The sequence below is a fragment of the Equus caballus genome, chromosome 1, assembly GCF_041296265.1.
Source record: "Equus caballus isolate H_3958 breed thoroughbred chromosome 1, TB-T2T, whole genome shotgun sequence".
In the NCBI taxonomy this organism is placed as follows: domain Eukaryota; kingdom Metazoa; phylum Chordata; class Mammalia; order Perissodactyla; family Equidae; genus Equus; species Equus caballus.
The window spans coordinates 29,087,353-29,113,975 of record NC_091684.1 but is presented as its reverse complement, the minus strand read 5'-3'; the positions used below and the strand labels follow the sequence as shown (position 1 = coordinate 29,113,975).

The window sequence follows — 26,623 nt, the reverse complement described above, 5'->3', positions numbered from 1 at the left end:
GAGCTGAGGTGAATTCCTCTCAAAGTTCTCATTGTTGGTAGTGTTCAAAACTGATATTGATCTTAGAGTCTAGACACCTGAATTTTACCTCTAACTCCTGACTGATCAGCTGAATGACCTTGGGCAAGTCAGTCTCTGTTCCTCATGCTTCTTCCCTTCAGCCAGCTGGGAACTCTTCCCTCCCAGAAATTCCCTAGCACCATGTTGGTACCTGTCTTAGGTCACTTTTTCCATTACATTCTGCTCGGAATTATTAGTCACCTATGTGCTTTGCAGAGTGGAAAGACTAGAGTCCAGATCTGGCTTCAAATCTTGACTCAGCCACTTACCAGCCGTGTGGCTTGGAGACATTATTTAACCCTGTGGAACTCTAATTTCCTCCTCTGTAAATTTGGAATACTGATGCCTAACACACTGAGTAGTTAGAAGGTCAATAAAAGGAGTAATAGACATAAAGTATGTAAACACAGTGCCTGAAACATAAGGCACTCACTAACAAATATTTATGTGAACATACTACAGACTCACACACACACACACACACACACACTGTAGTCTTCGTACCTAAGGACTTAGCTTAAAGCATTTATGAGTACGGACTCAGTATTAATATTGATATTGCACTTATGCCTTTATTTTCTTATCTTTAAAAGGTAATGGTACTATCTGACTCATCTGGACTGAATAGTTGGAATAAAATTGAAAAGCATACCCATTTATAATTGCTAATATTTAATTAATTGCTAATAGTTAATATTTGTAATTGCTGATATCTGACCATTACTTGTACAGGTAGTTTCTCTTACTAGACTATAAACTCCCTGGGAATAGGTACAAAATCATTGCTTTCCCTGTAGATGAGAAGTGGAGTGGAGCTTAGAGCTTGGTGTATGGCTGTGGAAAGAATTTTTTTTTTTCTTTTTTTTTTGCTGAGGAAGATTTGCCCTGAACTAACATCCATTGCCAATCCTCCTCTTTTTTCAGCTTGAGGAAGATTATCCCTGAGCTAACATCTGTGCCAATCTTCCTCTATTTCGTATGTGGGACACCACCCACAGCATGGCTAGTGAGTGGAGTAGGTCTATGCCCAGAATCCGAACCTGCGAACCCAGGCAACCAAAGTGGAGCACGCAAACTTAACCACTCAGCCACAGGGCTGGCCCCCAGAAAGAATCATTTTTAAGCCCCACATTCCACAGTCCCCAAGCTAGAAGGTGTCCTCCTGCCCAGTCCACTACCCATTCTCTGCTGTCACCTTCTACTGACTGCACAGACTCAAGCATAGGCATCACAAAAGTTGACTTCAACTTTGTCCTTGAACACGGATCCTTAGTTTCTTAGTCCAAGCCCCAGCCACTAATGGCAGCCAGAAGCCAGGCCTTGAGATGCCCAGATGTTGGAGAAGTGAACAGGGACCAGTGGGGTGTCTCTCTACCTGCGGGGCAGAACCAGTCCTTGGTGCCCTCAGTGCCGTCCCCAGAGGATATCGGTCCAGGAGGCCTGAGCTAGGGAGGCTGCAGGTGAAAGGCTAGTCAGCAAGGCCACAGCCTCTAGCTAAGCTCCTGGCCTTTAGCACAACAAAATTACCCCTTCCCAGAGCCCAAGGCTGCCTGCCACTCAGCAGTACCACAGGGAGTCCCCTAGACAACAGCCCAGTCCCGGAGACCCGGGGACACAGCCCGACCAACTCACTTTTGACCCTTTTCCAGGTCTGCTTGATTCCAAGGATTCTCCGAACCGGAGCATTCTGCTGGACTGGGCTTCGCACTCAACCTTCAGAGCCACACGAGGGTGGACTGGCAGCTCAGCTGAGCACCTTACTTATGGAGAAGACCAGGTGGCTCGGCCCCTGCAGGGCCTGGAGCTCCTCTGGAGGTGGGAGCAGAAGGTTTCATGTTGGCTCCCAGCATCGCTCAAAGGCCTTAGCCCTCTGAGGTGTCTTCTAGCCTACATCTGAATCCTTGGAGGCAGGCAGGGAGGGGCTGAGTGCAGGAGAATCCGTTCAGCCTGCCGAATGCTTCTTCCTCAGGGCTCTGGGCTGCCTAGGCAAAGGGGAAAAGGAATTCTTCCAGCAATAATAATAACATATAGTGAGAGCTGCCTCCGTGCCCAGCACTGTTCTAAATTCTTTATATGTGTGATCATTTACCCTCCACCTAGAAGCAGGCACTATTATGAATCCTATTTTTCAAATGAGGAGACTGAGCCCCAGAGAAGTGAAATCACTTCACAAGGTCACGAGGATCCATGTGAGAGAAATGACCACTCGCAGCATTTCCCTTGTCCCACCCCAGGGCTTGAAGGGGAAGAAAGAGTTTATTTTGAAATGAACTAGGGTTCTTGGGCTCTAATGCAGGATTTTAAGAGTGCAGAGTGTGGCGGGCGAAAGGTGCTTGAGTACGTCGGAGTCTGAAGCCCTGGCTTCAGATCCTCGGTCAACCACTAACCAGCTCCATCACTTGCGGAAAACTGCTTAACTTCTCTTAGCCTTAGTTTCCCTACCAGTAAAATGGGGCTAGCAGCACTGATCTGCCAGGGCTATCGTGAGGATTAGAAATAACATATGCAGCACGCCTGGCACCTAATGGGTGCTCAATAAATGGTGACTATGGTTATTACTCTTCTCTCCCCTCCCTTGGGTGTGCTGGTGGGCCCCTGTCACTGACCAATCCAGCAGCCCACTGGAGTAAGTGGAAGCAGCTGGGAGCAGGGTGGAGGGGAAGAGGGGAAGAGAGGGGGCAGCTTGAGTGACTGCAGGCCAGCCCTGAGGGCCTCACAGGGGATATTGGCCCTAGCCACAGGTGCACCAATTACTCTCCCCTTGAAAAGCCTGGGGGTGCACTTCCCCCCTCCCTTTCCCACTCCGCTCAGCCCTGACCTTTGGGTCTGCAGAAGGCAGTGGCAGCTCCACAGCACCAGTCCACTGGCTGGTCGTTTGTCTTCGGGTTTCACGGCCTCCCTGAGGCTCCCAGTGCTTTGCAAGCTTTCCCTCCCTTTCCCAGCCACTTCCCAGTTAGCCTGGGAGCCTCTCAGTGGCAGCTCGGGTTTCATTCCTGGGAGCTTTGTCCTGAATGGAAGTTTCTGGTTGGGATAATCCCTGGGTGTGAGTGGTCAGTGCAGGAAGAGACGGGAGTCTCTCTGAGAGGCTGTGGGAACAGCCTGCTTGTCCAGGTGCTCCGAGGAGGGAGCAGGCTTGGCTGCTCATCCTGGAGGCATCTTCTCAGCGGGGCTGAGGGGGTGGCCCCGGACAGCAGGCCTGGAGCCCACCCAGCCCTTCCTCTCTGGAGGGTCCTTGCCTTCATCTTCCCCTGGATGCCCAAGAGAACAGTGAAGGGCTCAGACCCTCCATCTCCTTCACCACCTGCCCCAGTTGAGCTGTCAGGCACGAAGGATGAAACTGAGGGGACCCCCATCCCTGAGCCGACCAAAGCAAATATCATTTACGTCTATTTTATGAAATAGGCTTCTATACAGGTTTCCTCAGGAAATAAGGTTCTTCTGCTAAAAAATTTTTTTGAAAACAAATAATCTAGTCCAAACCTTTCTCCTTCTAGATGCGGAAATTAAGGTTCAGGAAAGATTAATTTCCCTGAGGATTCCACAGCTACTCACTCTCAACTCCTATCTTTTCTGTGGTTACTTTTATGATTCAGTCAAGTGGAATACCTGGTGCTAACCCACTTATTGCCCCACCACGTGGTAGGGCAACTACAGGTTTGCTACTCTGGGATCCCCAAGACGTGGGGGCAGCCTGAGGGCAGGGACCTTGCCTTGTCTACCCCTTTATCTCCAGCAACTCAATACGCAGCGTGCACCGAATTGAGTTGGGACTGAGCTGTGTTGAGCTGAACTCCAGCAGAACCAGCCCAGGGTCTTTTCTCCCACGAGGCTGCCTCAGAGCCAGCATGGCCTCAACAACGATCAACCTGCCGTCCTCCTAGCACAACCTCTGCTCTTCCTCTGTCTCAGGAACAGAAACACCTTCCCCACGCCTCATCGGAATTAACTGTCTAACGGTGGCCATCTGCCAAAAGGGAAGCTTTGGGAGTCAGGGGTCTATCTGACTTGCTCACCGCTACTTCCCAACTCTTGCTTTAATGCCTGGCATAGAGGAAGCACCCAGTAAATTTGTCATGTATCAGTGCAAGGCCCTGGGGAAGGAAGAGTTGGCATCGATTGGAGGAGAGATAAGAAACCTTGAATGTTGATTGTGTTCTCTGGGCTCCTCTCTTCTTCCATTCTTTCCAACTGCAGACTCAGACTTGACTCTCTTCCTGGTTCGCGTGGGCTGCTTTGGGGGTTGGGAGAGGGGAGACAGGGCCAGGTCTGAGCAGCAGGGTGGTAAAGACATGCACAGCGGCCTCTGAGAGGAAGCAGGAAGACCATCGCCCTTGCGGGACACCACTGTACCTGGCCCCTCAGTTCGCCCAGGCCTTCAGGGGCCCCGGTCTTTGGCCGGCACACCTGCTCAGAGGAGTGGAAGGGAGAGGGCCAGCTCAGGCTTTACATGCACAAATGACCTTGCCCTTTATCTTGCCCAGCTTGCTGGCTACCTCTAGCCCTCGGGCTGCCAGAGCTGTTTCCCCTGGAAAACAGCCTCCCTGGAGATGCTGCCCTTCTCCCTCATGGTGCCTCTTGAATGACATCACTCTGCAAACCTGGGCTCTGCAGGGACTTAGCTCGGCTGGCCCAACCTCTCCCAGAGATCCCTTCCCACGTAGCCCCCATTTGTCAGGAGCCCTTGTTAAGGCACTCTGCTAGACACCTTACACACGTCTGTAAGCTCCAATCCTCATGACAACTCTCTAAGGTGGGGTATGTCCCCCATTTTGCAGGTGAGGACATTGAAGCTCAGAGAGGTGAAATGACTCATGCAGTTTACACAGTTAGGGAGCGACAGAGCCGGGATTCAAGGTCAGTTCTGTGTGACTCCAAAGCGCTCACTCCTAACCACCACACCAAGCCATATCTGACTTCTGGCTGCTCCTGCAGACATTTCTCTGAAGCCCTTCTCTGACTTCACTTAGGCCTGGAGTGGGGGACGAGGGGACACATCAGTGTCAGGGCAGATTCCAGGAGCGCTGGGAGAGTGAGAAAAGATTCCCTTTCCCTTCCCTTCTCTCTCTCTCCCCACCCCACTGATTTGATAAAAGTGCCCCCACATGGAGGCCTGCCACCCCGGGTAGCCTCCTGCAGAGGGCCTGCCCCCGGCACCAGACCCTCCCCTCCCTCACGCACCTGGGCACACTCCCGTCTTACCAGGCTCCCCGGGGCAGAAATAACAATTCCAGACCCCGCATGCTTAGGCTCTAAACCCTCCTCACTCTCAGCACAAACCTCTGCCTTTAGCCTTTTGGTCACGGCTCACCTTCTTCCAGCTTTTATTCAGAGCCCCAGCTGCCAATCATGCCTCACTTAGGAGCACCCCCAGAAGCCACCTCTCCCTCCCTGGACTGTTAGCACCTCTTCTCAGGAATCTCGTCTTCTACTCTACCGGGACCCCCCACCCTCCACCCCACCAGGGAGGATCAGGCCTGGCTTCATGGAAGTGGCTGGAACTTGAGCCCAACGTAGAGAAGTCACCCCAACCATCTCGAAGCCTGAGACCCAGCATCCTACTGACCTGGCCTCTCCTTTCGGAACTGGGATCAAGCAGATCCTACATGGTGTATTACCCACGATGAATGTTTTATGAGTTTGCTCTTCATTACTGAGGGCTGCGGGAGGCAAGGAGGGGGAGAGCAGACAAAGAAGCCCAGGGAGAGACCAGGCAGGGAGACGAGGTGAGGTGGGAGGGCAGGAAATGACCAGGAGTAGATTGTGCCAGGACAGGGGGATTTCTCTGTGAAGAAAGACTTAGCAAGAATTGATGATGTTTGTCAAATTGAAATGATTAAATGTCGGAGGCTGGAAACAGGGAGGAATCCAAGAAGGTAGCGGCTTTGAGCCTGGGGGTTTGGGAGCTGTGCGCCTGTGGGTGAACAGAGAAACAGCTGGAATTTGGTGTCAATCCGGCCCCTCCCACCCTTGAAAGTCACTGGCTGGCTCTCTGGGCAGTTGGCTTGGGTCTCAGGGCCCAGTGCCCTGGCTCTTTGAGGGCTTGCCATTCTGCCCCTCCCAGGCCCCAGGCCCAGGCATTTTCTCATCCTCTGAGGTCAAGGTAGCAGGAAGCTACAAACCATGCAGAGCTCTCGTTGCTCCCCCAAAGCAGTGTCCAGTCCTGGCCCCTTGTTCTGAGCACCTCCAGCCAGGCCCCAAGCTGGAGACCATCTGATCCTTCATGCTTGGGGCCCTTAGTCTCCAAGTACCAAAGCCAGGGACCTCACTTGGCATAGGATAATGTCCTGACTACCCCCTCCCTACTATCACCTCGCCGCCCCCCACCTACAGCCAAGGAAGGAAGAGAAAAGAAACACAGCTTCCCAAGCTGATCCAGTGCCCCAGCTTGTTTCACTATTGCTGAGAGAGGGGCTGAGGGAGGGGAGACGGACTGCAGGACTGAGCCTGAGTCCTTCTCAGCATCTGCCAGCCTATAGGACGGGGCATGCATGAGGGTCAGTTCTGCGGCCTTCCCAGATGGAGAGTTAGTTCTTGAGGTTCAGCAAGAGATCCATATGGGGAAGGGGATGACCAAAGGGACCTTATTGGCACAACCCTCCACAGTAACGTGGGAAGTGGGGATCGCCCCGGAGTTCCTGCCAGCTCCCCATCTGTCTTGCTACCACTTACTCCTCCTCTCTCCTCTCGCTCTCTGGCTCTTAATTCCCCTTCACTCTCTCCTTTGAAGTCCCCTGGTTGCTATGGAAACCCAGTTGTGAGGAAGGAACCAGAATTTTGGGAGGTTTTGAGATGTCCATCCCAGCAGGCCCTACTTAGATGCTCATTTGTCCAGGTTTTGGAGACACTTCCTGCAGCTTGAGAAAAGGGGGGTGAGCCTGTGTCAGACAGCCTTGGACCTTCTTTTAGTAAGACTGTGCATGTCTGGATGGGCCCAGAGGGTCACCCATCCAGGACCATCTTCAAGTCTCCCTGACCTTCTGGCATTTCCTAAAGCTTGACCCAAGTCCCGGATACAGAGAATTCCCAACCCACCCTGTCTATTCACAGCCTCCAAGTCTACTCTCATTTTATTAGTTGATTGCTTGAACCAATGTTTACTGAACACCCATGAAGTGCCAGGCACTGTTCTAGGCACTGGATATTCATCAATGATCAAGTCAAAGTCCCTGTTCTCTTAGAAGGGACAGAAAGACCAAAAGCAAGTAAACAAATAAATAACAACATAATATCAGATAGCGATAAGTATAATAAACAAAATAAAGCAGGAAGTGACAGCAGAGAGCTACATAATGAGCAGTCAGCCATCCAACGATCTAGAGGGAAAGCATTCTGAGCAGAGAGAACACAAGTGCAAAGGCCCTGAGGCAGATAGGAGCCTGGCTTGTTTGAGAAGCTGGGAGGAGGTGTGGCCAGAGTGCAGTAGGGGAGAGGGAGTGGAATTAAGCTGTAGGTTGGATAGGCAGACAGGGGACCATGTGGGCCATAGAAAGAAGTTTGAATTCCATTCTAGAAGACACACCCTTCAGCCCCTGTAAATATGGTGATAACACGATGAGATTTGTGTTTGGAAAATTGTGGCTACTGAATAGAGAGAGGATTGGGGGAGAGGAGAGGACTCAGGGAGAGCAGTTAGGGGCCTGTTGCCATGAGCCAGACAAGAGCTGACGGCAGCTTGGAGCAGGCTGGTGACAGTAGATGACAAGAAGAACAGACGGATTGGATCTGAGATACATTGCGGAGGTAAAGGCACCCAGCTGAGAGGCAGGAGGAGGCTGAGAGGAGAGTCAAAGAGACTCCCAAGTGAAACCAGGTTAAACCAACCCTGCCTGTTGGCCACCTCCTCTTGGCCCTGGGGCTGGTGCGGGTAGAGGGAAGGGAGACAGTTGATGATGGTAAAACTCTTCTCAAACCCCACTTAGAGCTTCAAGTTCAGAAATTGTTCTGTCTTTTTCCTCTATCACCAGGACATCACACTCTCCTGGTCTCCCTCTCATCTACCTCATGGGCCGCACTTGATCCATCTTTGCTGGTTCCCCCTTCCCCTTGACCTCTAAATGTTCGGCGTGTACCAAGGCTCAGGCCTAGAGCTCTTCTCTTCTCCATCTGTGCTCGCTCTCTAGCGAATCTGTTCTATCTCCTGGTTTTAGAAATCATCTGTGTGCTCAATACTCCCAAATTTATATCTTCACACCAGACCTCTCCCCTGAATTCCAGACTCATACGCATCTGCCTACTCCATGTCTCCACTTGAATGTTTCTTTTGTGAGTGCAGACTTAACATGTTCAAAATTAAACTCCTACTCTTCCCCTCAAAATCTGCCCCTCCCAGAATCCTCTCCATCTCTGTAAATGGCCCCTCCACCCTTTCAATTGCTCAGGCTAAAATCCTTGGAAACCCCTCGACTCCTCTCTTTCTCTCACAACTCGCATTCAAGTCCATCAACAATTCCCCGCCGTCTCTACTGGCAAAAAATGTCCAAAATTCCAATCTCTTCTCACCACCTCTAATCCGCTAATATCTCTGGCCTAGATTATTGCAATAACTTCACAACTGGTCTCCCTTGCCCCACTGCTGTCTCTTCTCAACACAGCAGCCAAAGCAATCTTGTTAAAACTTGAGATCATGTCATTCTACTGCTCAAAATGCCCCATGGTCTGCTGTCTTATCAGGGTTAAAATTAAAGTCTTCTCAATGGCCTAACATGATCCACCCTCCACCGCCACCCCTTCTGTCTCTCTGGCCTCACCTCAGCTTCTATCATTCACCCCCTGCCCCCATCCTCCCCTCGCTTTGCTGCAGCCACACTGGTCTCTTTCCTCTTCCTCTGCTGCAACAGGCCTTTGCACTTGCTGTTCCCTCTGCCTGGGATGGCTCCGTCCCCAGATATCTGAGTGCCTTAGGTCAGGGGTGTGCTCAAAGATTAAGTTTTCAGTGAGGCCTCCTTTGACCACCCTGTGTAAAGCTGCTACAGGTCTACCCGCCCTTTCACACTCCTTCCCCTCTGCATTTTCCCCTTAGTGGTTGTCAGTGTCTGCTTTACTACACACTGTTTGCTCTGCGTCCCGCCCCCTCCCCGAAAAGAATATGAGCTCCATAATGACAAGGTTTTGTCTCGTATTTCCTGCTTTGTCCCCTCTATCCTGAACAGAGCCTGGCACATAATAGGCAGTCGATAAATAGTGAAGGAATGAACGGAATTAGGGGAAGACCTCCAGTCCTCAAGAGGCAGCCTGAGTCTGGGAATTAAGACCTGGTTTCTGGTACTAGCTTTGACACTAGCTGTGTGACTTCCAGGCCTCAGGTTGTCTATCTGTAGGCGGTGGAGAACTCCTGAGTTCCTTTGCTGCAGCAGCATTCTAGAATGATGCTTGGCCACATAGCCTTACCTGCTGTCATTTGGCTGAGGGTAGAAGGTAGAGATGGACAGGACCTGGTGAAGGGAGAGGAGAGAACTCTTGCTCATTCTTTCTAGTCAAGGCTTGGTGGCGTCTTCGCTGGCTTTGAAAGGAAGGGTAAGCTTCTGGCTTGGACTTGGCAGGGCTCCGGGAGCCCTGGGTGAGGGAGGAATGGGAGAGGGGGGTCCAGCCCCACCTGCTGAGTGGAGACAAGTAGAGGCCTGGCCGCTAGGCCTGGGCTTCTCCTCATGGGGAGTTGGTCCCTGTGAAGCCCTCCTGGGGAGTGCTGCTCTAAGAGAAAGAGGAGGGGAGGTGGGGAATCAGGACAAGCTAAGCGCTGAGGAGAAGGGAGGACTGGAGAGGGCATTCTGCGTGGACCACCTGGGCCCACACACAGGTCCTCCACACATTCTGCGAGGTTGTGCCTCCATGCACACCTCAGCCGGTCCCCAGGGCCCTCACAGCCGGCACCCACTCTGAGACAGAGTGGCAGGCCTTTTGGCTGAGCAAAGCCCAGCCTTCTTCCTTTTTCTGAAACTTGCAACAGCTCCCTGCTTGTTTTCCCTGAAATAAATGGGCTGAGCATATTGGGCCGGCAATAACCCCTTGAAATCAGTTGTTATCACAGTTAACAACCAGTTTGGCTTCAGTTCAGGCTGTTAACTATCAAACCACTAAGTGCCGGTAATGATTGATTCTTGGCCAGTTGCAGCTTGAGTGGGCTGTAAAACCCCATTAGCGAGGGCTCTGTGGAGGCAGCAACGCAAAGATAAACAAGGTGGTGGGTGCCCTTGCCCAGCCTGGCCCCACCACTCTGGGCTCTGCCCCCATGGGTCCCTGGCCTGGGGTCCTGCTGGGTGTCAGCCCCTTCCCAAAGCCTCAGGCTGCCTCAAGGACCAGATATCCACCTTCCTGTCCACCTCTACTCTGCTGCCCCCATCAGTCATCTCTCTCCTATAATGCAGGCCCAGCTCTCTGGACAGCCCACCTCTTCTCCCTCAACACAACCATGGCACAGTTCCACCCCACCACCCTGGAGTACGCAGGCATCCCCAGTCTCGGGCCTGCAGGAGTAGCTTTGGCCTAGCCGGTGACCATCCTTGGCCCAGGCTGGCCCTACTTTGTGGCCAGGATCACAGGCAGGGAGAGCCTGACATTCCACCCCCCAGACTCCCTCCTATCCTCTCGCATCCCCTAAGAATTGCTCTCAAACAAATGAAATGTGGGTAATTACTGGGCTGGGGGCTGGACAGGCGGCCGTGCAGATGAAAGAGTTTCCTGGACGGTCTCTTCATTTGCATGGCATCAGAAGCTGCTCAGAAGGTGTGACTTTTCCCACAGTGAGACCCCAGCTCCTTGCACAATAAAGCCAGGCTGCTCACCCAGAATTAATTAAAGGGGGAGGGGAGGGGATGGAGCAGAAGAGGAGGCACTAAGAGCTGGGGAGCTGGAAGAGAGAGATCTAGAGCCCCCTCCCCACATCCCCAGTGTCTATGCACCAGGAGAAACCTACTCTATCCAGAGCCCCTGCCCCCGATAGCAGGCCAGAAGAGGCGGCATAGGCAGAACCCAGGGGATCCCCAACCTCTCTACTCCAAGACTTCTCACTGAGCCCTGGAATTCCTGATCTGCCTGGATGTCCCAAGCCTGGGACTTGTGGCTGCAACTCTGGGAGGTCCACGTGGTTAGGAAGCCTTAGGGTTACCCTCACCCAAAGGAGGTGGCAAAGAACAGAGGCCCCGAGGGAAGAAGTTTCTGGATTGGGTCAGGGACCAGCCCAGGGGCACCCTCAAAGGAGGCAGCAGAAGCAGTCAGAATGGAAGGCTTCAGTTATGAAGACTGGGCCAGCTCTGCCTTCAGGAGACCTGCTGCCTGCAGGCTTGGGCTCTCCCTCAGTGTAGTGTGATGCCAATGTCACCAGTCCACATCCAAACACATACCCCTCCACCCACCGTGGGCCAGTCCTCTTGCCTACACCATGACCTGCTCTACCATAGCCACAGCGGGCCTGGTCTTCCTTCCTCCGTTGCAGTTCTCCCTCACGGCCTAGTCCTTCTGACACGACCCGCTGCTTCTCCTCCAGTGCAGAGTTTGAGTTCAGCTCTTGGCCCCTGAGCTTCCCCTCCCATCCCACACCCAGTTCCTCCCCCTGGGCCCCATCTCTCCAAGGTCAGCAGTCTCTCCCTGGACCACAGCCCCCTGGGCTCTCTGCAGCACCTGAGCTCAGCACCTTCTGCTCACAGCTCTCTACCCAGATCTCCCAAAGTTAACACTTGTTTCATGTCACAATTGTCAACACCAGCCTTGGCAGTCCCCCCACCAACATACCCCCACATTGCACCCTGGCAGCTGCTCTTTTCTTTCATTTTCTGGAGCTTGATACTCGGAGAACCAGCTCTGGCATCCCTGATCTGTCTCCCACACAGACCTAGGCACACACAGAGAGGTACTTTTTCAAAGACTCATTGAATCTATGATTGCAGCTCTGGACCTGGCAGAGTCATCATTTCTGGCCCAGAGGTGGCCTGGGGAAGTGTTACCAATGACTCTTGTTAAGAGCTATGAGCTCCATGTCTGAGAGCTCCGAGGACCAGCTAAGAGCCTCTTCTTGCCCCTTTCCCTGCTTCTGTCCTCCCAGGAAAACCCCTCCCGAGACAGTGATGGGGACGGCTGACAGGCATGGGTCCTTAGGCTGAAAGCAGGCTAGAGTCAGAGCTGGTGTCCCATTTGCTGTATCTCCCAGCCACCCACTAGCTGGGGCAGGGCAGGGGGAGAGGGGCTGACCCCAGCAGACTCACTCTCCAACATACATTTTTCACATGCAAGTTAAATAAATACTTCAGTCATTTAATAGCAACTAATACACAACAACCACCTTCACTGACACCCTTGACCTCAGCCGCAACCCTTTCCTCCCCGCCCCCACCTGGGGTGCAGTGGAGTCCCTGGCTGCCTGGCCAGCTTGCCCCGCAGGTGCTGGGGTCTCAGGAGCACCTCTGCTGGACTAGAAAAAGCCCCCCACGGCCAGGGAACCCCCTCTGGAACCCCAGTCCGGGCCACTAACAGACCTTCCTGAGAGTTAAGAAGACAGACACCACAGCCAAGTGGAATACAAAAATAGAGCCTCTCTTTTGTTTTTTAAAAAAACAAACAAAAACAAAACAAGAAAAACAAAAAAACCCAACAGCAAACAATTATCAACAACGAGAACCCGGGGCTCCCCCAGCTCCTCCCCAGCCTTCAGTAGCGCAGACCTCATCTTGCTCGAGTTTCTCTGTCTGTGCTCCCATCAGACGAAAATCTCTGCGCTGGGGCCGCGGGGAGGGGCCGGGCAGGCCCTATCGGGGCTCGGGGGCCCAAGTCCTCTGGCTGCCGCGCAGGCTGCGCGTGAAGGGCGGGTAGTTGAGGAACTCGAAGCGCAGGCTCTGCTCGGTGGTGTGGTGGCCGCGCGGCAGCCGCTTCATGAAGTGGACCTCGCGCTGGTGCTGCCGCGTCTTGGAGCCCTTGCGGGGCCGGCCCTTGCGGGTGAAGGCCATGTACCAGCCCTCGTACTTGGCGTTCTGCAGGGCCGTGTAGTTGTTCTCCAGCACGATCTCCGTGAAGACACAATCCTTGCCCTTGCCGTTGCTCTGCAGGCATGGGGGCCAGACAAGGCGTTACTGGGCTCTCTCTGAGCCCCCGCCCTCCCCCGCCCGCCAGAGGCAGAGGGCAGGCGGCCCCAGACAGCAGGTGGGCACCCCAGCAGATGGCAGGGTGGGCAGGAGCTGCGGCCCCACCCCCTGCCCGGGCACCGGCTCTCTAATCCCTCACAACCCGCAGCCCACCCGGCAACTTCCTGTCCTCCTGGGCAGCAGCGACACATGGTTGTCTACCGAGGGGCTGGGCCCCAAGACAGAGAGGCAGAGATGGGGCCCAGACCCTGCCTGCCCTGGCCTCCTGCCCATCAGTCTGGCCTGAGCTGCTAGGACGCATTTCCCCACCTGCCCTCCTCAGGCCCTCAGGACTGGGCCTCCCGCCCCCAGGGCAGCCACCCTATGGGGGAGGGGAGGCCTTCCAAGAGTTGCGGCGCCCCAAGGCCCCGAAGCCCAGGAAGCAGGGAGCTCGAGGCTGGAGAGGAGCCGTGACTAATGGGGCCATTTCAGAGCTCGGCCTAGGGGCTGGGCCTGCGGCTTACTGAACATTCCAATTGCTGGTACCATGTAATTGGACATAATAGCAAAGCAATTTGGCGATTTGTTAAAAAGATATATGGAATTTACCAACCCCCCCAGCCCCTTCCCTAGCCTTCCTTCTTCCTCCTTTGCCTTTATAGCTTTTCATCTCTCAAGCAGTTTCCTTCTCCCTCACCTCCTTGAACCCCCCACCGAATCATTAGGTAACCCCAAGGTGGCCCTGTGTCTCTCTGCCCACCCTGTTGGGATCCTGGAGGAGCTCAGGCAGTCCAGCCCACCTCCCAGGCCCCAGGGCCCCCTTCCTTCTGGGGCCTCACCTTGGCAATCAGCTTCCCCTTCTTGTTCATGCAGATGTAGAGGCCCGTCTCAGCTCCTCGGACTCGAACCCTGCTCCCAAAGGTATCTGTCTCCACAATGAGCTTTGCTGTCGAGGAAGGTGAGGGGACGGTTATTGGAAGCTCCCTGACCCCCACTGTTCCATGTCCTCCCCTCAGCTGGCCCACAGACTTATCACATCCCAGCAGCAACTGCTCCAAGGCCAGATACCCAAGACGTGGGCTCCAGTCCCAGCCCAGCTACTAATATTCTGGGCAACCCCAGGAAACATCAAGTTCCCTTTCTGGGCCTCAGGCCCCTCACCTGGGTTTACCGAGGGGGATAGACAAGATCATGGCATACAAACTGGGTTCTGCAAAGGGGTCTTGGGACCAGCAAATTGAAAAGACCCTCTTTAAAAACCAGACAGTAATGACTTTTATGTCAAGGCTTCATGACTAGAGTTTTACTACTAATCAAAAGATCTCTGAGGATCCTTCCAACTCAAAATATTATGTGCACATGCCTCACAGATCATTATAAACCTTGGGGTGCAGTGGTGACCTCCAGTCCAAGCGTGAAAGCACTCTCTCCTGTTTCTGGCACCTCGAGTTCTAACTCACAGCCTTGGCCACTCCCACACCCCTACCCCTGCTCTGCTGAGAAGGCGACGGGGATGGGGACAGCTCTCCCTACACATAGCCTATAGCCAGCTTCTTTCCCAGAACCCCCCAGCCGGGAGGTTTCTGCCTCTTCCCTGCAGATCCCAGGCACTACAGTCCCCAGTCCCAGGGTCCAGGAATCAACACCTCAATAGCCATGTCTGTTTCAGACTCCATCACAGCTGGGCTTCTCACCCTAGTGACCAAAGACTTTCTGCGGGTGAGGAAGGGAGAAAATCAGGTGCGCTGGCCTCTCAGTCTGGACAGCCAGGAGACAGGGAGCTGGATTCTCTGCCTTCTTCCCCCTCCCCCACCCCTTAGACAGCCAACTTGCCACAGAAGCCAAGGTCCCTGTCCACTCTCTGCATAATGCCAGCCACCCTTGGAGCCTGTCCGCAAGAAGGGAGTGAGGGCTGACGTATCTGTTTGGGATGGGACAGAAGGGGCTAGGACTTCAGAGCTGCTTCCCAGCCTGCTCGGACAAGGTGGCACCATTTCTGTCTCTGAAACTAAAGGGGGTGGGGGCTGGGGGTGGGCATCCAGGTTAGCAATGCAGCCCTTACTGCCCAGCCTGTGCCTACCACCCCCACTTCACATAAGCACAGAGTTGGGACCCAGTGGTCAAGTCCCCAGTCTGGCTCCAAGTCAGCCAGGGAAAGGCATCTGTCACCTCCCCTCCCACCCACCTCCTCTTGGACCCAGACAGTCTGCTCATCCCTCTCCTGGTCTGCCTTCCAGAGCAAGGAGTGGCTGCTTCTAAGGGCCAGGAAGGACGCTGACTGGAGAATGGACAAGAGGATCCCACTCTGAAGATTCTGACCAAATGGGGCAGATTGGGGTGGAGTAGGCCCCTCTCTTCCTTCCTGGGGCCTGTAAGGAAGCAACTGGGACCTCTCTGCCATTCTCTCCCAGACTCTTCCCATCCTGGCTGCCCACCCTAAGCCTCTGCTCTGGGGCCCTCCAGCTCCTACTCCTGCCCGGCAGGCAGGAACATGGGAAGCCTCCTATACTCGTAAAGAGAGAAGTGGGCATCAGACCTCTGATGTCTGAAGACGAGTTTCTCCATGGCCAGCTTAACCTCTTCCTCCTCCTCCAAACCCAAGGATGCTGAACCATTTGCTCCAATGGAGCAAACCCAGGAGGGGCCAGGCCTTCATCCCCTTTCCTTGGAAGCTGAGAAGGGCAGCAAGCAGCCAGTTTAGAGGGACAAAGGGATGGGAGGCTGGCCCTGCCAGCCCAGCGGGGGAGCTCGGCCACCAGGCAGGCCGCCCCCACCCCCACTGCCGAGAGTCCCCCACTCTCCTTCCTGGACCGATCTGGGGAGCTGGGGCCGCAGTTTACAGCGGCTTTCCCGCCCGGGCTTTTGGAAAGCTTAACATTTTCAAACCTCTTCTTCCACCCCAGTGACAGATTTATCCCGGGAAAATTATGTCTCCTTCTCCAGCTTTGAAGGGAAGTCAGCTACGTCGATGCAGAAAAAATGCAGCGAGACATACTCGATCCCCCAAACTGGCTCGAGAAGAGGAGAAAGTATTCAGGAAATGTTAAAAAAGGTGAAAGTAAGAAGAGTTTTAATCGCTCTGCCAGACGCGGGGGTCTCTCCAGAGATTCATAGAGAACAATCTTGAGCCTCTTTTTTAACATTTACAGACTTGCAACCCCTTTCAAACTCCACATCTGAAAAAAAGGCTCGTTCTTTTTCTGTTTTATATCATTCTTCATTTTTCTTCTTAGCTCTTAAAATGCCTCACCTTTTTATTACATTTTAATAGAGTCTTCCCCTCTCCTTTCATGCTTGTTTAACTTGGTCATTATTTAAAGGTTTTTAAACTCACAATAATCGCTCTCTAAAAACAACACCAGCCGCCCAGAGGGCTTGCTTTTCTCCTGGTACATCCAGGACTCTGGAAATTGGCCTTGTTTCAAGGCAGGAATATTGAATGTTTTAGAAATCAATCAGTCCTCAGCCTCTCGGCCGGCAGTAGCTCCCTGTCCTCAGCAGCCCGCGGGGAGGCGCGAGCCCGCTCTGACCGGCCGCCTGGGTCCCTGGGTAAGTGCAGCAGGGAGGGCCCCTTTCCAAGCCTAGTTCCCCTGTGTAATTGACCCTTCTGATCAAAGTGTTTAAGGTTCACAGCACCCCTCAAGCTGGGAGAGTTGGGGGGATTTCTCTCCCTTCTCTTTCCCACTCTCCTTTTGTGGGCCCTGGTGACATATCCTCTTTCAAGAGCTTCCCTCAAACCTGGGCCCCCTCCCCTGAACCCTTTGCCTCCACCTGCAGCAGGGGAGGGGTGTACAGAGGGGGAGGTGTAAAGGGAGATTCCTGGATTCAGTCATCTGCTGGGCAGGGAAGGGGCACCTGTGGGCCAACTACTCCCCGAGGTCCCTTCCCCAGCCCTCCCTTCAGCTGACCCCCCAGACGCTCCGTTGTCTTAACTCCTTCCGTTCTGAGCTGGGACGCCTGCAGGCCTCTGGCCAGCGCAGACGGGGCCTGGCGAGTGCAGTCACGGCAGGCCAGCCGGAGCCGGAAGGCGTGTTCCACAAGCTCCCTTTACCCCGCCGCGGTGCTGCGCGCCTTACCGAAGGGGTCCCCGTCTTCCGCCATGGCGTTGATGCGCTTGTTGGCCAGGACCTGCACGTGCTTCCCGCTGGTGCGGCTGTAGAGCTGGTAGGTCCGGATGAGGCGGCGGCTGAGCTGATCCGTCACCAGGCTCTGCTCCCTCACATGCTGTGTAAAATTAGGTGAGGACTGAACAGTTACCTTTAGGAAATTGAAAAATACACAACACGCCATTATAATGCTACTCCGCCCAGGGGCCCAAGTGGCCCCCATCGCCCTGCACCCCCCTCCACTGCCCCAGGCAGCCGGCAGGGGCTGGGGATCCCACCAACAGGTCGGGCCACCACCCCCGACCCGGGAAAGTCGAACAGACCCAACCTAGCATGGATGAGCCCGCGATGGGAAAGGATCTGGACCCACCTGTTGGGAAACACCCTGGGACTCCCGGCCAGCTCGGAACAGGGAAGCGAGCTCCCTGCCCAGCGCAGGCCCCCCGCCCGGGCCTTCCTAGAAGAGCAGGGCGCTTTTAAGTAGAGAGGCAGCGCTGCCCGACCCCTGACATTTATAAAGACAAATTTACGGAGCAAATGTTGAGAGCGTAGAGGGCCTGGGTACCTGATCTTTCGGCCAGACCCGCCGCAAGTCTCCCTAGAGAGCCGCGGAGAGGGTCCCTGCGGCAGTCACCTGGACTTCTGACAACGAACGCCCCCTGGCCCCGGATGCCCCCTTCCTCGGCGACCAGGTGTGGCTGCCTGTAGAGTTCCCCATCCACCCCAACCTGGCCTAGGCTGCGTGCGAGACAGCGCTGGACTCCGAGACCTCGGGTTCTAGACTTGCCACTCCCTGGCTGTGTGACCTTAGGCAGGGCGCTACCTCTCTGTTCCTTAGCTCCCTCCTCGGGGTAGTTCGGGGCTGGACTGCTAAGGTTCCTTCCAGCCCTGCCGCGCCGGCCGCAGGGTCCGTCCTCGTGCCCCTGCCCGACATTGTCAACTGGCGTCCCCCGCCGGCCCCCCGGCCCCCGCCTCCGCGCAGTGCGCCTTACCTGGGCTTGAAGGCAGAGAACCAGCAAGTGCAATAGCCTGTGGGAGACAAAAGCGGGCGGGAGAGAGAGGGGCCGGTGTGAGCCGAGAGGGCGCGGAGCTGGCCGGCGGGGCCGCGGGGGTGGCGGCGGTACTCACAGGCAGCTCAGCGCGGAGCGGGGGCTGCCCATGGCGCGCGGCCCGGGGAGCACGGAGAGCCCCGGCGGGATCACGCCGGCCCGCGGGCGGCCGCGGACGGACGAGCCGAGGGCAGCGGCGACCGAGGAAGGCTCGGGTGCGGGAGACCAGCGGCGATCCCGACGCGGTTCCGCGGGTCCCGTGGAATGTCGAGCTCGCCGCGCCGCGCCGCGCTGAGTCGCTCTGCGCCGCTGGCGGAGCCGGTGGCCGCTGGCTGCTCAGGAGCCGGAGCAGGCGGGAGGGTAACGGGCCGGCAGGGTGGGTGGGTAGGTGGGAAGGGAGGGGGAGGGGTGGGGGCGGGGGGCGCCGCACCGGGCGCGAGGGGGGAGCGCGGGGCGGGCGGCCGGAGCCCGCAGCCCCCGGCTGGGAGCTGGGGCCGGGACGCAGCCCTGGGCGGGGGCGGGGCGGACCGGGGCGGGGCGGCCGGCGGGTCTGGGATTGGGGGTCCAGGCTAGGGGAGGGGTCTGGGGACCCGCGGGAGGGGCGGGGGCGACGAGTGTGGGCGCCTGCCCCCATCCTGGGCCGGTCCCTTCGCGCGCTCTTGGGGTCTGGGCACGCGGGGATGGGGGGCGCCTCGGGCCGCGGGCTCCGTGGGGTCCCGAGACCCTCGGCTGGGGTTTCCTGGACCGCCGGTGCTCCAGAGTCGGAAGGGCCCAGGTCTCCAGCGTGGGGCCCGGTCTGCTTACGCCTTAGGCTATATGGAGGGTCTCTGAGCCACCTACTGTGTGCTTCGGCTGGGCCTGCTCCCTGGAAGTGGCCGCTAACTCTGGAATGAAAGGCTGTGCGCTGGTCTCCCCGGCAGTGCGTGGGTGTGCGATGGGGACCCGACCCCCCCATCTTTCTGCTGAGTACCCCGCCTTACCGGTCTCCCGTGTCTCCCTCAGTCTTTCAAGAAGGCCCTGAGAGAGAGAAATGTCTCCTTTACCCCGGCCCCCGCCCCCATTATCACCATCACCCCTGCCACTATGCCCCCTCTGCCCCCATACCCACACTAGCCTGAAGTTTAAGAGGAACCACGAGCCACCTATGTGGCAGAGCCCAGAGGTCCCTCTGCCACCCCTCCAAAGCAGCAGGCAGAGGGGGCAAAAATAACTACTCTCAGCTGTTTTTCCTGGGGAAGAGACTTAGATACAGGTCAGCCAGCATTTCCCTCTGAGTCCCATTGTTTGTGCACTTAACAGGTATTTACACACCTACAGTACACTAGACATGGACTAGTGCTTTGCATTAACAGGGGGAGGGGGGGAGTGTCAAAGGAGGCAGGGATTTGTCTAAGCCTTCCCCAGCCCCTCATTGCTTTCCTCTAGGGACTCTGGAGACCCTGAGCCATGGTGCATCTTTGGGAGAAGCCTGGATGGGCAGAGGTGCCCTGGGATAGATACTTCTGAGGAGCAGATGGAGCCACTGATGCCCTACCCAGCTGCTGCCTTCGCCCATGACCTCCCCTGCCCTGCTGGCCCCCCATGTCCTTGGGGTTGGGCTGGGGGGGATGAGGTGGTCCCAGGAAACGATTAGGCCAGAGGCAGTAGTCAGGCCCTTGTCCAGCAGCACAGCCAAGTTCTGCCTACCTCCCCTTTGCCTGTGCTCCATCTTCCCCACTCCCAGCCATAATGCTAACACTGAACAAAATATAGATGGGAAAACAGAGTCAGGGGACTTGTCCCAAGATCTCATCCCTCCTCAGAGAAGTAGACTTCCTGAACCCATTTGTGCCCACCCCCCCCCAAGTCTGTTCACTCAGCTGGCTCTTGCCCATACAGACCTCCAGGTGAGGATCATGTCTTATGAGCTGGGAACTTGCTGCTCATGGCACATAACTGGGCAGGGTGGTTCTGCAGTTAGTATTCAATGAATGGGGAAACTGGCTCAGCACTTAGACCTCAGCCCACGCGCAGCTTCCCCAGGGAGACTTACCCTCACCACCTCCCTCAATAGATAATAACCATAAGCACCACCATTTATTGAGAACTTGGATTTGCTAAAGGCTAGGCTTGCACTGTCTCCCCTCAACCCTGCTGGAAGGTGGGCCCATTATGGGACAGACAGGTGAAGCAGGCTCCAGTGCCCACAGCACAGCCGAGCCCAGCCCTTTTCCTTTATTGTGCTCCTCTGTCTTAGAGGCCTGTGGGCCACTTGCTGAATGTCTGCCTCCCCAGATGCTCTTCTTCAAGCAGGGAAGATGCTCACCATCTTAACCTCATACCCTGCACATAGTAGGCACTAGAAAATGTGTATTTGTCAGCATTAATGAGCGAATGAGTGGAGAGATGGAGCACAGGGGATGGGAAGGGCCTTCTCCCCACCAAGGACCCAGCCCTCTCAAAATAGTCTGATGAGAACAGCAGGCAGCAGGACCCAGGCAGGGCTGAGGGCATCCAGGCCATCTTTGGTTGTGACTCCAGGTCTGTGCACACTAGAGTTCCTCTGGGCACCTGCCTTTCCCTGGAGTGGGAGTGGAGGCCAGAGCACCTGGTCCAACCCTGGTTTTAGAGCCCCCATAAGGGTCTGAAATCCCTGGGAAGAACTTCAATGATCTTAACCCAACCTCTCCCCTGTCCCCCAGAGGAGATGGGCACCCTAGGGCCTAACAGTGTGGAGGTCAGGATTTTAATCCCACACATTATCCTCCACCAAGGACCCTCTACAAGACCAGAATTCCTTTACATTTGGAGAACTTATCTTGAACTGGACCTTCGTCAATTTGGAGGGACTCTTCTCATCTCCCCAAAAGTCCGTGTCTCTGGAGGGGGCTCCTGGTACTGTCCGGGCACCCCGACCCCGTGAGTGACAGATGCAAATACTCCATCGGGGCCCCAGCAGGCCACTCTCCCTCCCTCGCTTGCTCGCCTCCCGGCCAGCTCTCTCCTTCCTTTATCTTATCAAAGCCCCGTAATTACAATTGCTATTTTGTTTCCTCGAATCTGCAATCAGAGCTCCCTGGCCCTGATGAGGGAGCGCTGTCAACCTGATCGCTGAGTGACAGCCCGGCCACCTTTCCCGGCCGCCCCTACACTCTGAAAACACAAATACACACACACAAACACACACACACACTCCCTCGCCTCCTGCAAACACAAACACACACTTCTCGCCAACACAAACAGCCCCTCTTCGCAAATACGCCCTCGCGGGAACCCAAACACACACCTTCAGCCTCTTTCTAAACGCATCCCTCGCCACCCCCCGCCCGGCCCACCCCGGGCCCCTCAAATCCACACCAGCCGGGACTGCCGCTCGCTCCAACGCGCGCCTCCTGCGCCCGGCGTTCAAAGCGCCGCGGACTCTCAGCCGACCGTTCAAATGCAAATCGCCGAGACTGCGTTAAGCACTTGGGCCCCCGTCTGGGAGTTGTCCCCCTTTCGCCCCCAAATACACGACTGCCCCTCCTCCAGCGGTCTGCAAACCCCTGCGTACGCCCTCATCCCTTAGCGCTCTGAGGCCAAAGTGAATTGGCAGCACTCCTACTGTGCGCTGAAGGGGCAAAAAGGGGGATCCAGGAGAGGCGGGGATGGGGAAGGAGAAAAAACAATTCCCAACTCTGTCCGCGGGGCGCCCCATCGGGCCGGGAAACTCCTGGACGAAAGGGCAGATGTGGATTGGGCCCCCACTGTGGGCAGGAGTGCTCGGCGCCGGCCCGGGCCGCGAGAAGACCCACCAAGAAAACAGTTAAGGCTTACAATGAGCGATCAGCGGCGTGGCGGGGGGTAAATATTGGGGCGGGGCCACGCGCAGGCGGTAGCCGGGTCTGCCGGGGAGGCTTCCCCGGAGAGATGACTGCGCTGCGCTCAGCCAATCTCCCGCGCCACCAACCAAGCACGTGCGGAGGACTTTGGAGGCAATATAGGCGAGAGGAGGAAGGGAAGGGCTCTAACAGGAGCGCTTCCAGTGAATGAATAAATGAACGAACGAATGACGTCAGCCTTAGTGACTTATTCCTCGCTTTCCGCCTAAACTTCGGCTGGCCAAACCACTCTCAGGGCGCGTAGGCTCCTGCGCCGCGCCGCACGCCTAGAGCGCCTAGGGAGGGAAGCGGCAGGGGCAGCAGCACGGCCGCAGGCGGTTTCAACCTCACCCACCAGGGGGCGCCAGCCCCACCTTCCCCCTCCCTCCCGACCCTAGCCACAGGGAAGCTGAATGATTCCAAGCCCGGCTGCCCCCTCCACCCTGGTTCCCCGTGGAAGCACTTCGGGAAATTCCTCCTGGAGAGGAGAAAGACGCCTGTGACTCTGATCACTGTAACACAGAGAGGGATCATCTTCCTTTATCCTCAACTTGAGGAAAAAGGGAGGTTAAACATCGGACCTCTTTGCTCCTAACCATAGGCAGATGGGAACCTCCTCTAGGGATGTTGAAGGAGTGCTTTTCCGTGTTGTGAGGACACTCTTCCCAAAGTTTATCTCACCTGCCCGGATACCAGCCCCCTTAGGTTACCTAGGGACCCCTCCCACTTATTCATTCATTTGCCCAGCAGCGGGTGTGGAAGGGAGTGGGCCTGGCCCCACCAGACACTGTTCTCTGTCCATCCTCAGTATGTCTGGCCCCAGGCCGTCTCAGGAGGTAACCTTTTGTTTGTTTGTTTGTTTGTGGGGCACCCCCATCCCCCATCAACACAGCTGCTGAACTACTGACCCCAGAGTTGGTCATATACACATTCAGGCTCACACCAGGTACATCCCTTTCTCTTCCTGGCACAGCAGCAGCCGCCAAGCCCCAGAACCACCTGACTCCAGGCACCAGAGACCCCCTCAGACCAGGCGGTGTGGTGGGGGGCAGGAACCCCTTAGCCCGGGAGGCTAAATCCCAGGGGCTCCTCTCTGCCCCCATATGCCAGGCCACCCGGATTCTGGTTTCCCTGTCACCCAATCTGGCCAGCCCCCTCCATCTGGCCCCCGGAATCAAATTTCTAAGGGCCCAGACTGGCTCAGAGACAGCCTGCAAGACTGGAAGGAGGAGCAGAGACTGGCCTCTGCCCTACCCCTCACAGGTCCTCTCAGGGCCTGAGCCCCCTCATGGGGCTAGGGATGCACATTCCTTGGGCTGCTTAAGCCACCTTATCTGCCCCCCTGCCCATCAGCCTGAGTGCTGACAGAGGCTCAGACCCCTTGTTTGGACGCTGATAACCTCCTGGAATGGCCCACCCCCACCTGTAGGGACTGGGAATGGGCTGGGTGTTGGGAGGCAGTTGGGGCCCAAGCCCGGCCTAGCCCTGGGGCCCTGGGGATAGCGGGACCCGCATTTCCTCGCCCTCCCCCAGGCCCAGGGCCACCCTCGGTGCTGCCACAGTGCCACCTGGTGGTCCCTTGGGGAATGCCACTCAAATGAGTTGCAAAATGAATCCCAGCTGGGAAAGAAGCCACACAAATGAGTTGCAAAAAAACTCCACATCAGTTTATTTCAACCTTTATCCAAAAATGTAAAAAGTGTTAAAAATGTGCAGTCCTGAGCTTCAGATGCTGACCTCCAACCTCAAAGGCAAATGGGGAGAGAGGGTCAGGGTAGAAGTTCAGGTCCTCCCACTCCTAGAGAAAAGCCCAGGCATGGTATAGGGAACACCAGGACCCTATGGAGAATGGGACCCCCTGTCACTAGCACCAGCCCGAGACCCCCCACTCCCACTCCTCCTCTTCAATGGAAAAGACATTTAAAATTCTTGAAACTTGTACAGGAACATGGTGCATGGCGCATGTGGCAAGCAGCTAGCTGACCTGAGGAGAGCAAACAAGGAGTTAGCAGCTAGGCCCTCACCTGCTCCTCTTGTCCCCTCCCAGACTCTGCTGGGCACCCCTTCCCCCACTCACCAAGGAGGGCTAGGGCCTGGCCCCTTGCTTCTTGGCAGGCAGGATGGGGCACAACTCAACCTCCTCCTCCTCACTCCCTTCTTCTTCGCTCTCTTCTTCCTCAGAAACGTCATTGCTTATCGTAACTGGTGGGCACACAAGCAGTAAAGGGTGGGGAGAAGAAACTTAAAGCCAGACCCCCTTCATACCACGTCATTTATTCATGCCCTGTGGTGGTAGGCTTGTATTGACCCTGACTTCTCAGAGCTTATGATCTAGGTGGGAAGAACCTCAGAGACTAAACTGGGTGACAAAGAGCCAAAGGACCCCACATCACTGGAGCTGGAGAAGCTGGGACAGGTTCCATGGAGGAGGCAGGCTTGAGTAGGACAGAAAGTGGAGGGCACATCAGGCAGGGCCTCTATGAGAGCTGCACTGGGAGATAAAGTTGGGATGGGGTAGGAGGGTCCCGTAGGGGGAGCCCTGATGGATAGTCCACTGGAGGCAAAGGAGAAGGCTCTCACCAATCTGGTGCCGCCCAGTGATCCGCACAGGGCCAGAACCTGACTTCAGGCGGAAGGTTACTGGTGGTTGGAGCTGGAAGTCATCCAAGCTGAGCTGCGAGGAAGACAAGGATGAAGGCCTGGCCTACCCCATCTTGTGATGAGTCGTAAAGTCCTCAATTCCTACCCTCCCCCACCAGGTATGTCCAGAGAACTCACCATGGGTTGGCAGGACAACTTGAGGTTGGCTACGGGGACTGCAATCTCCTGATGGTCATGGTTCTGGGCCACGACTTCCACCACATTACACTCATCTTTGGCTCCCTCGGTGAGGCAGAGCTGGGAAGGGTACACAGGACCTCGGGGTCTCTCCAGGCGAAGGTTGACACCACAAATGGAGGCATCTACCCGAGAACTTGCCCAGCCTCTGAGGTCCCTGAATCACATAGCCAGGGGAGCCACCCATGTGGGGGGGAGGCAGAGGGGGTGACTCCCAGTAAAGGGGGTGGGGGGACGGGTAGACGCCCACCAGTTGCCTGCTCAAGTTATTCACCACCAGCCCCCTTCCCTACCCCTCACCATGGTCAAAGCCAGCACGTGCTCCGCATCATCCTCTTCCTCTACTTTGAAGGTGAAAGAGCGGGTGTGGCCAGAGAGCTCACAGCCTGGAAGAGACAACCGGAAGGGGGGGGGGGGGGGGGAAGCACGTTTCACCAAACCTCTGTCACGTGCAACCATGGACTGACCGGCCATTTACACGCCCACTTCTCAGGAACACCTGGGGCTCTCGGCCCTGGGCCCCGCCCTGCACATCTGGGGCGGGGGTCTCGCCACCCGCTTCCGCGCGAGCTGCCGCGTGCGAGGCCCCCTCCGCCCCTACCTAAGTCATGCACCTATCTGCATTCCTGTACCTTAGCCCTACCTCTTACCGTCCCCGCACCACCCTCATTCCCTCCTTTCTTCAATACCGAAAAAAAAACTGTCCATCGTGACCGGAGCTGGGGCCCGCAGACCCCCGCCCGCCCCGGCGCGGGCTCGGCTCTCCTGACTCAAGAAGGCCAAGGCGGCGGCGGCGCCGGCGGCCATGCTGCAAGGGCCGTCCGGGAACTCCGCCCCCGACACGTACGAAGCGACGGACTCTCGGCCGGTTCCGACCCGCCTATTAAAGGAGACGTTCGCGACAAAGGGAAGAGGGACCGAGACGTGACCGGTCCAGGGCTTCTTCGTCCAGGAGCCCGCGGCCTCTGCTCAGACCTGTGTGTCCAGACCGCAAAAGGAGGACGTAACATCACAGAAGCATGGATTTGGGGATTTATGTAAACGTCCTTGCTCATTGCCATGACCACGGCATGAGGGCGGCTCCTGCCTCCATTTTCTCTCGTTCCTCTTACCCTCTAGTGTATGTATCCACATTCACAACCCAGGGTAAGCTTTCATTAAAGGAGACTGGATATAAAAATGGGAACGCTTCCAACTGCCCCAGCAAAGGCATTTCAGGGCAGCGTTTTTCTTATAAAAGCAAAGGAAATGTGCTCAGATTTGCCTTTGCTCCAAGAGAGCCAACAAGCCTGAAGGAAGACTTTGAATTCAGAGTATTTTCTACCCAAACCACTCCGTTCTCTCCTAGATATGTATGCTTCCTGCTCTAACCACCCTGCATCTTACTATCCGAATGGCCTACCTTCATTGAGCTTCAGATCCTGGCTGGATGCTGGCGCTTGCTAGCAGAGGACGGTAACTCAGGTGGAGAGCTAACCGCACATTCTGGCTGACGCACACTTTCGAGCTTGTCATTCCCAATCGGCCCAAGAACATCCTTCTGCCTTGGACTCCTCTGTCTCATCATTTGGGTTACTCCCCCCATCTTTTGCCTTTTGACCAAAGAATCAAGCAAACTGTGTTACTTATCCTATTAGTTGGCGGGAACTCACTCAAACTAGCTGCACTAATCCACACTCAACTGA

The 26,623-nt window shown here is 55.9% G+C and overlaps 2 protein-coding genes and 1 non-coding gene across 4 annotated transcripts; 1 reads left to right on the top strand and 2 right to left on the bottom strand.

Moving 5' to 3' along the window:
- Nucleotides 1–10,483: 10,483 nt before the first annotated feature.
- Nucleotides 10,484–10,622, top strand: MIR9057 (microRNA mir-9057). The gene has a single exon (NR_128078.1). It is a non-coding gene; the product is annotated as a microRNA mir-9057 (primary transcript).
- A 1,940-nt stretch (nucleotides 10,623–12,562) lies between these two features.
- Nucleotides 12,563–18,607, bottom strand: FGF8 (fibroblast growth factor 8). 2 transcript variants are annotated; one of them, XM_070222488.1, is made up of 6 exons: nucleotides 18,341–18,607; nucleotides 18,205–18,241; nucleotides 17,583–17,669; nucleotides 17,183–17,363; nucleotides 13,946–14,052; nucleotides 12,563–13,085 (listed from the first exon to the last, which is right to left on the bottom strand). In XM_070222488.1, the coding sequence occupies exons 1-6, from the start codon at nucleotides 18,370–18,372 to the stop codon at nucleotides 12,795–12,797; spliced, it is 735 nt and encodes a 244-aa protein (XP_070078589.1). In that variant the 5' UTR covers nucleotides 18,373–18,607; the 3' UTR covers nucleotides 12,563–12,794. The 2 variants fall into 2 exon arrangements, with proteins under 2 accessions (XP_070078589.1, XP_070078595.1); XM_070222494.1 differs by having other exon boundaries at nucleotides 17,183–17,330.
- Nucleotides 18,608–23,745: 5,138 nt separating this feature from the next.
- On the bottom strand, nucleotides 23,746–25,930 carry NPM3 (nucleophosmin/nucleoplasmin 3). The gene is made up of 6 exons (XM_001499665.5): nucleotides 25,628–25,930; nucleotides 25,239–25,324; nucleotides 24,879–24,998; nucleotides 24,681–24,774; nucleotides 24,178–24,302; nucleotides 23,746–24,084 (listed from the first exon to the last, which is right to left on the bottom strand). The coding sequence occupies exons 1-5, from the start codon at nucleotides 25,743–25,745 to the stop codon at nucleotides 24,187–24,189; spliced, it is 534 nt and encodes a 177-aa protein (XP_001499715.1). The 5' UTR covers nucleotides 25,746–25,930; the 3' UTR covers nucleotides 23,746–24,084; nucleotides 24,178–24,186.
- Between the last annotated feature and the right edge of the window lie 693 nt (nucleotides 25,931–26,623).

What these genes read in the sequence shown, in the direction of transcription:
- FGF8 (XM_070222488.1), bottom strand. Translation starts at nt 18,372, where the DNA reads ATGGGCAGCCCCCGCTCCGCGCTGAGCTGCCT. An exon ending in CCCAGGGTGTTTCCCAACAG is followed by an intron (nt 17,364 to 17,582) that starts GTGGGTCCAGAT and finishes AATTTCCTAAAG; the next exon opens with GTAACTGTTCAGTCCTCACC. An exon ending in AGGGGAAGCTGATTGCCAAG is followed by an intron (nt 13,086 to 13,945) that starts GTGAGGCCCCAG and finishes CCATGCCTGCAG; the next exon opens with AGCAACGGCAAGGGCAAGGA.
- NPM3 (XM_001499665.5), bottom strand. Translation starts at nt 25,745, where the DNA reads ATGGCCGCCGGCGCCGCCGCCGCCTTGGCCTTCTTGAGTCAGGAGAGC. An exon ending in ACGTGCTGGCTTTGACCATG is followed by an intron (nt 24,999 to 25,238) that starts GTGAGGGGTAGG and finishes TACCCTTCCCAG; the next exon opens with CTCTGCCTCACCGAGGGAGC. An exon ending in AGTTGTCCTGCCAACCCATG is followed by an intron (nt 24,775 to 24,878) that starts GTGAGTTCTCTG and finishes TCTTCCTCGCAG; the next exon opens with CTCAGCTTGGATGACTTCCA.